This window comes from Paramormyrops kingsleyae, chromosome 15, assembly GCF_048594095.1.
Source record: "Paramormyrops kingsleyae isolate MSU_618 chromosome 15, PKINGS_0.4, whole genome shotgun sequence".
NCBI classification, from domain to species: Eukaryota; Metazoa; Chordata; class Actinopteri; order Osteoglossiformes; family Mormyridae; genus Paramormyrops; species Paramormyrops kingsleyae.
Genome location: NC_132811.1, coordinates 21,473,006 through 21,481,820, shown reverse-complemented (window position 1 = coordinate 21,481,820; position 8,815 = coordinate 21,473,006). Strand labels below are relative to the sequence as shown.

General features: G+C 46.8%; 1 protein-coding gene across 1 annotated transcript; it reads right to left on the bottom strand.

Moving 5' to 3' along the window:
• Positions 1-3,576: 3,576 nt before the first annotated feature.
• fam174c (family with sequence similarity 174 member C) lies at positions 3,577-8,085 on the bottom strand. Its single transcript, XM_023795797.2, has 3 exons — positions 7,672-8,085; positions 6,251-6,379; positions 3,577-5,858 (listed from the first exon to the last, which is right to left on the bottom strand). Exons 1-3 carry the CDS (start codon positions 7,920-7,922, stop codon positions 5,855-5,857), a joined length of 384 nt encoding a protein of 127 aa, XP_023651565.1. The 5' UTR covers positions 7,923-8,085; the 3' UTR covers positions 3,577-5,854.
• Positions 8,086-8,815: the final 730 nt, after the last annotated feature.

The following is an 8,815-nucleotide window of genomic DNA, read 5'->3' as shown; positions in this document are numbered from 1 at the left end:
TCCTTAAAGGGACCATTGAGTGTGTCTGTGTTCCTCTTCTCCTCTGAACTGTCCGTCAGCCTTTTTTGGGAATTTGGGGAGCCATCAAGGATTGACAGGCGGGCCTGCAATGGGGGCGGGCAGAGCAAAAGAGGGGGGGGGGAGGTAAGAGGACATGGGCAGGGGGGATTATGCAAAAAATCTGTCCAAAAATGACTCAAGTGGAACGCTCACTGCTTGACTAGCGTGTGAGAGCGCGTTGGCATGCCGGCGCGTTCCCACAATCCCGTTTTGTTTCGCTCTCTCGTCACAGCGCAGGGCCTGCGGTCCCAAGCCTTTGGGGGGGGGGGGTGTTGATAAGGTGTGCTGGGCATGAGCTTTCCGAAGAAGGGTATTTTTTTCTCCTTAACAGCTAAAATCCTCTGGGCTAAAACTCACCAGGATTGATTTCGGAATCTGTTTTACTTCCCTTTTGTCCCGTTTCTGTCTTTCCCGTTTTGCATCTGAATCCCACCGTCACACGTCTGAGAGGTGAATGTAAGGCGTGAGCTTTGGCTGACAGCTGACCTCCTTGGCCGCAGTTGGCCTCCCTCTCCGGGACGGCGCCGGGTGTGACCCACATGCGCATTCACTCGGCAGGTGCGGCTTCATGCGGGCCCCCTGGATCTGCCGGCCACGCGAGGGCACCTCGCCCTCCTCTCGGACACTTCTGCTGCGGGAACCTGCTGGATTCCGTCTGTCGGCTCATTCGCATGCGCTGCGCATCCTAGAATCCCATTAAATGCGCTGGACGCCGGCGACAGAACCGAGAACGCTGAGCCGCTCGGAAGAATCATCCGTCAGGCCTCCGCAGCCATGGGAACGCGCCTTTATTTAATTATATTTTGCCAGATTTAATTTCCCTTGATAAGGACTATGCAGGTGACAGCTAATTGATTAAATTAAGCTCAAAGAGAAAATGGATTCCTAAATATTTCAGAGCAAAAAAAAAGAAAAAAACAGGTTTTGTTGCTGGTTTTAAAATTACCCCCCGAACATAATTGCAAAGGGTTCAGCTGCTGACAGTGCAGCATTAATTTTATTGGACATTCTGATGCACTTGCAAGCAAAAGAAATACAGGCTTCCCAGGGTACAAGGGCTCTGAAACTGAGGGGGGGGGGGGGTCCCGCCCGGCTGCTCCGCTCCTTTCCCAACGTCCTCAAACCCGGTACCTTTTCTCGGCCGCTTTTGTGTCCCGGAAGGAAAAAATGGGCCAATTTATTATGTCTCCCAGATGTGCCTGATTCTTCAGCTGGGGGGGGGTGGGGGGTACAGGCTGTTTCTCTGAATTTGAAAGTGAATGGAGGACAGGAAGTATGGAGGTGAATGGGAAGAGGTGAAGAAGAAAAGATGGGCACAGAAAAATGGGCTGCTCCGGTTCTGCTTCAGCTGTCCGGCTCTTGGGGGCCACTCGGTCGCCGGGTTTGACCTCCAGCTGAATCGAGGTATTATCCCGCTTCCAGTGTCTTAGTGCCGTAATGTCGGCAAGTTAAACAGAGCCCAGGATGGCGGGGTCACCCGAGTGCCCCCCTCATGCATGAGATCAACGCCCCGGACGGAAGAACCGGACGTTGCATCATAGCAAAATACATCATAGGCTGCAGCTATGCAAACGACGGCAGCATGCACCATGCGCCATGCACCTCTCATGGCCGTGATGCCTGCATATGGTTCATTTTCCTTTTCAAAACTTTAAAATTAAAGAATTTGTTTGGCTCTTTGAGGCATAATGTTCAGTCACTTCTGTCCTGCCAGGCCTTTTTAGCAGTCATTCCTACACCCTCTCGGATTGCTCCAGCTCCGTTTACCCGTTTCATCTCTCTCCCGTGAAATTTCGCCGGGTTCCAAGGGGTTCCTCAATCGGCCGGAGGTCTCCTAAGCTCTAGAAGGTTCTGACGGTGGCTCTTCTCAGCATAAATGCCTCCTTTTCATCCTGGCATCACCGGCAGTGAGAGACCATCGCGCCGCCCCCGCTACCGACCTGAGGGCCGCCGCTGACTTGCCAACGTGCTGCGTCGGTTCTGAGCCAATCGTGACGCTTAATGACGCCACCCAGAAGTTACAGGCCGCCCTCGCACCACGGCGACACCTGACAGGTCACCGCGGGGTACCCTGGCTGAGGTTTCGTTAAAATGAGCTCGGGGATTTTTGGTGACAGGTACCGTCGTGTCGCCCCTTCACCCACGGCGCCACCTGCTTTTGTTTGCGAATCTCTCCATCTCTCGCCGCCGTTGGCCTCTCACCCCTGTCTACCTCCCCCCGTACGCGGCAGCTCTCGGTGACTGCCTGGCATGGGGGCTGCCCAAACCCCGGCACATACCATCCACACCTCCCTGATTAAGCATCCCGGAACAGTGATCTTTTTGTGCCCTTTTCCTGATTTTTGCTCCTCGGTGACTTTTATCCCTCATTAGCTTTTAAAACTCCCCGGGCTCCTTGCCTGGGGGTCGACTTCATATTCATTACCTGACCAAAGCAGCACAGCACCACAGAAAGAACCACACAGACCTTTCAATATTCTCAGCTACTTAAAATAACTAAATGAAACAGGCTTGCCACAGTGTCTTGATCTGCTCATTTGTCTGTTCTTGCTTATTGTCTTATTTACACACCAATTTTTGCTTTGCATGTGGAACAGGGGCTATAATGCACCATAATTCAAACTTCTGCAACTATACATTTTTAAGCAGAAAAATATGAAAATTATGGAGGGATTAAATACATTTGAAAGCAACAAAATTGCACAATTACTTTTATTATTTTATAACTTTGACCTCAATTTCTACCATTCTTCGGTTGCCAGGCGGCATAAAAGCACAGCACAACGACCAGCCGTATCTCAGACGTCCAAGTGCGAATAAACCAGGGCCTTCCTGAATGGGAGATTTCTGTAGTTTATTCATCATATTTCGAGTGGATTTCTTGGAGACGACTTCCACTGGTTCCAGCTGAGCCACTCGATGGCACTCGCTCAACACATCATCTCCTGCACATTTTATTTTATTTTTTATAGGACAGCGAAGCAGCGTTGGTGCTGTTTATCGAATGCAAATGAAATGATGAAAGCGAAAAAAGGCCACACAGCTCCCTGGAACATTTCCGCAAAGATATTACTCTGCAAATTGAAGAAGCACGCAGCTGCCAGTGTGAACATGGGACTGACTGCGCTTTGGGGAGATCGGTGTGCAGAGCTGTATTAACTCACCATTGATTCACAAGATTCCAAACGTTACATTGTCTGTCACTGGTATCTTTATTGCCACTCATACTATGTTCAATTTAATTTTATTCTGAAAAAATCAACAGAACTAAACTGAAAAGTTTGTGTTGTGTGTTTTAAATAAAATGCTAAATACGTTAAAGACAATACACAGCTGGAGTAGACCAGACCCACTTAGAAGAAATCCTTTAAAATAACATCGTTTAGAAAAAATGGGTTTCGTCTCCATCTGGTGGCCAGTTTAGGTCATAACATCACACACCAAATAAACATGACTACCACGAACGATTTCGACATGAAACGATGAGGTAAGAACCGAAGACGGAGCCAAAACAAACACGGCTTACATTTTATTAGAAAAGAGAGAAAGAACAAGATGCATTAAGCACAAGACAGTGTCACCCAAAGGTGTTCATGGTGAGAGGCACAGCCCCTGAGAGTCCAAAAACATAGCACTTTCCAAAGAAATCCAGACATTCTTAATCAAAGCAAAATACATTTGGCCCCATTGTGCAAAGTTACACATGATATGTTTTTTTTAATCCACAAATGATCTGACGGAATGTGACATCATGGTTAAAAGGTGCAACTGGAATAGTCCTATTCCGTGTCCAAATCAAACATCACACAAACATTTGGCATAATTTTACATTAGATACTTGTTCACTTCTGTCAAGCAAAATACAAAATGGATGATTTTACACCATTCATTTATGTTATACTGACAATTGTATATTGGCACATGAGATACAGCAATTCACTCAAATACCATTTAAATTAAATTGTAACCAATAAGACACAAGCCCAGGGAGGCAGAGAAGAAAGTGTTTATATCCTCCTAAAAAAACATGAAGAGCAACACTAAATGTGGGTGAGGAAACACCCAGAAATGGCCGTCCAGCGGAACTTGCAAGTCAAGTCCATGTTATATCCGCAGCCCAAGGTGAGACCCCCAAGCGAAGACCACGACTCTGAATCAGATCCGGCTACCGGACCCACAATCCCCGACGAAAACACCATCTTTGCACTCAGTGCCACTTTGTAAACATAAAATAAAGGCACGTGTGGAGTCAATGGACATCGTAACTGTACTACAAAACTCTGCCGAGAGACGCAGCCAGACACCACTGCATCCTGATCGTTTGTCTTGCAGTGAGGCTGTGAGCCAAAACCCTGTCTGTGAGCTCGCGGTTCTCCCAGAGCAGGCAGGCAGCCAGGCAGATGCCTTCAGGGATGGTCGGGGGTTCCAGAGGCCATGCCTCGCCTGGCAGCTTCTTCAGCAGTCACCTCCAGTGCCGTGGGACAGTCACACCTAATTAAAATTACAGGCGAACCTCCACCCCGAGATGAGGCACCCGTAATAACAAATAATCCAATTAACAGTGTGGATGGCAGTGTCAAACACCACTGTTTCCCACAGGATTGTGTGCACTGCAGAGGTTGTTTACCAGGGTGGAGGACAGGGGTTCATATCATTGACACTGGATCCCAGAGCCTGTTTAAGGGTCAGCCCCCTGCATTTGGAGAATGGAAAATGCCAGTTGTCTCTTGTCAACATGGAAAGGGAAGTGCATTCTTAATCTAATCAAACGGCTATGCCGATGTTACTGCTCACTTCTAGCTGCAGACTTGCAGAAAGTCACACGGTTAAGGGCCCCAACAGAGCTCCCCCTCATCAGCTACCCAGCACCACTGCAGATAACCAGCTACATTGTTTAGAACAGGTAACCCGAAAGGTTAAGCTGGTGAAGTGAGTGGAGAACCAAAACTTAACTACAGCATAAATGTGGGGACCGGCGCAAAACGCTTTCAGTGAGAGTCAGTGATCAGGCAGTGGGCCAAAAAAGTGTGTGTGTGTGTGTGTGTGTGTGGGAGGGTGTGCGTGTTACTTCAAAAAGGGGAATCATGCACAAGGAGCTGAGGGGAGCCTGAGCCGTTTTGTGTTTCAAACTCTGAAAATCCATTTTTTTTTCTTGTTCTGTTACAGCTTTCAGACCTACAGAGAAAAACAGGGAGGCTGAACACCCAGACAGCTGCTCGGCATAGCAGTATAAGGAGCTCTCTCGGCCTGAGCAGTGTGTTCAGGAGATCATCAGTATGAAAAGAAAAAAAAAGAAAAAAAAAAAAGGATCAAACCCAGCATCAGCTACACACACAGGCATGCCAAGAGAAAAGACAAGAATACAGAAAACACCTCTCCATGATTTCAAGGGCAAAACAAATCAAAGTAGGCAAGAGTATAATGTCAAAACAGAGAATTTTAAGGCCATGAGATACTGCAAGGGCTGCCCTCTTCCAGAGCTTCAGATGAATCGGCACACATGTTCAACGCAGCAGCTTTGGCACAGGAAACAAACTCCGAAGTCCCCCAACAGCTTGCAGCACCTGAAGAATCATGTAGGCTGCAGCAAAGAGTCACCACGACCTCCACACCCCAGCCGGTGTGGCATGCATGTTAAAGTTGATTATAGAAAAAATATCAGCAATTTTCTTCAGTTATGGGCCGGAAGATGGAGGGAATCTCAAAATCCGGCATTTGTGTTGGACAAGGAAACCAGGGAATGTTTTCATGGCTTTCCAGTCTTCTGAGCAACTTCACCTTTTAACGGCACAAATCATCTGAAAAGGAGGTGAGACAGATGTGCTTTGAGTGTCACATATCCATCTTTGCAGACAGAGAATGATTAAAGATCAGATAAAACCAAAAGATGACAGCAAAAGGACTCTCATGCCTTGTTTTGAGTTCTAGAAGTGTTTGGTTACTTACTTATCTGATTCAGCAGCAGGCAAGATGTCTTTGGAGGTACAGAGAGAAATAGTGTGTGTGTGTGTGTGTTGGGGGGACTACCACATGCAGGCCAAGGTATGTCATATGGGATAGTGCAAGGTCCAACAAGTTCCATAGCATCCAACAAACAGATCATTCTACAGGGAGATTAATCTATGACTAAGTGTTTAAGTACCGCTGGGAACCTTAAATGGAACCCTAGCTTTTCACACGGCAGCCTCACCTTCTCAGAGCTTTGGCCTCGTAAACTGTCATGTCCTCCTCATCACTCTCCAGGTGTGCAAGCTCCATGTTGTCATCGTAATTCGAAAGAAGGCCATACTTCTTCCGGCGGGTTGAAGTTTTCTTCACCCTTAAGATGACAGGGACATACATTATAAGAGGAGGGAAGGGAAGAGCCCAGGCATCAAGCTACTTCGTCGTCACTTTTGAGAGAACAGTGGCCTGTACTACGAAGCGGGGTTACTGGCTTATCGGCGTAACTTGTCGGATTTAAGGTACCACAGTTTAAATGGACTTCATATTTGTTCATTTACATTTTGTCCAGACGACCTTAAATCCGACAAGTTACCCTGATAAGCCAGTAACCTCGCTTTACAGTACAGGCCACAGGACAATTACTGTGTTATGGGAGCTGGTAAATAAAACCAGTCTATGACTACGGATAGAAACAGCATGCAAAAACAGAATATCCATAATCTGGCAACAGTAATCACACAAATCAAGACAGGGCATAATAAGATGACAGCTAACAGCAACAACAATGGTCTTGTGAGCATATGGTCCCGTTGTTACATCTTAAATAATCTAGTAAATCCTTCAATTATATGACAATGATATAACCATGTGATAAAACTGGTGAAAACATTAAATGTCAATAAGTACTATTACATGGTCATTTGCTATGTAAGAAGCATTACAAAATATTAATCTACAAAATGCAAACCAAGCACAAGGGGAAGTCTTGTCTTACAAAGCATGTAATACACATGTGGGCTTGGCATCACTCACACTGGACTGCAGGGGGTTATTTCACAAAGCAGAATTTTTTTGCTTAGCCAGATAACTTGTTGGATTTAAGGTAGTCTGGGCTAAATGGACTATGTTTTCGTCCAATTAAAAGTAGCTCAGACTACCTTAAATCTGTGAAGTTATCCTGCTTCGTGAAATACTCCATAGGGCTGTAAAGTGACTGTTTAAGGGTCAGGAGCTCAAAGGTTCAAAGAGCGGTACTCTGTACCTTTAAAGTTAACATCAAATAGTTCGGATAAAACGGGAAGGTGCTCAGGCACCCCCAACCCCCTCTTCTGCACGGGCCCGCTATATCTCGGTCTAATACTTTTATAATCAGGCAGTGACACACTGAGTTTTTGTAAAAAAGCCGAAGCTGAATATCGGAAATCGAAATTAATTAGTTACTAAACTAGTACAGATTAGCTCCTCCCCCCCAAAACAAGTATTTATGACCCATAATTTTATATAAATAGATATCAACAACCAGAGCATAACGCAAGACACATGGCAAGTTCACAACTTCGGCGCTGTACCGCTAATGCTCCACCTCGCGCATTAGTTATGCCTTCTTTGGTACAAGAAAGAGATCCAACGCCGATGCCAGACATTTAGCGAAGGTTTTCCACTCACCGGACCGCCCTCACGAGGAAGTAAAGCAGGCCGATAAGCGTGATGCCTGTAAGCACGTAGAGGGCCCGCTGTATCATCGAGCTGTCGATGTCTGGAATTAAGCTTCTTTGGTTCGTGTTCGTGCCGTTCTCCGCCCTCGGAACTTTGGTCATGGCCGAGATGGTGTCGTTATCGCTGCCGTCCGCATCGCCGAGCAGGATCCAGAACGTCCAGGCAGTCTGCGCGACAAGCAGGCATTTCGTACGCCACATGGCTACAGGAAAGGCGGCGAACAGGACAGCGACGTGGAACGAGGAGTAGGAAATTCTAGGAATCAGCTTTGGTGCTGCGAGACACCTTGTCGTAGCGGATGTTTGGCAGAACAGCGCGAGACACTTCCTACTTCCGGAAAGTGGGCGACCGCGCGTCACTCTAAATTGTGACCGTGGGGAAACGATCAGATGACAATCAGTCTAAGCAAAACGTGGCGAGTAGGAGACGCTGCGGATTTTGCACTTGTGGGTCATAGTCGTTTCGATGATCTTTGTCTTCCCATGTCGTGGTGCTTCTTTGTGCTGAGGTGGACCTCAAAAACATGGCTGTATCCCAGCCACAGAAGTAAATATGATTCAAGAAGCGTCTAATATAACTTGAACCAACCAGTCGGGCAAGTATGGAGTGGGAGCTTTTTGGAGACGACTTCATTTGGATAAAGACCAACTGTGCAAATAACATGAAATGAGAACACTTATGCATTCACGTAAATTAAATTTGATACGACAGGAGGAGTGAGTGTAACCAGGTGTTTTCCCATTTTATATGCCAGAGTAAGGGTTTTCAACCAGAGACCAGCAAATGAAAATAGTTAGGGACACACACTACTGGAGTATGATTTTTTATACATTTCGGGATATTTTTTCAAATTTTACATAAAGTTTCTTCGCAGCCCCCGTTGAAAACACCAGCTGTAACACTTCAACCAGTGCCATTGTAGGAGAGCAGCAAACTCCACAGGGCTGCAGACAGGGTGGAGCTTCATTCTTGTAAATCCACTTACCAGAAAATGGAGGGACGGCTCCCCCACCATGCAGGTGTCAACGGAAATGTCGGCTCCTCGCCGTAGTTAGCCGCTATGCGCATGCTCATTGCGGACTTCGGGTCGCGT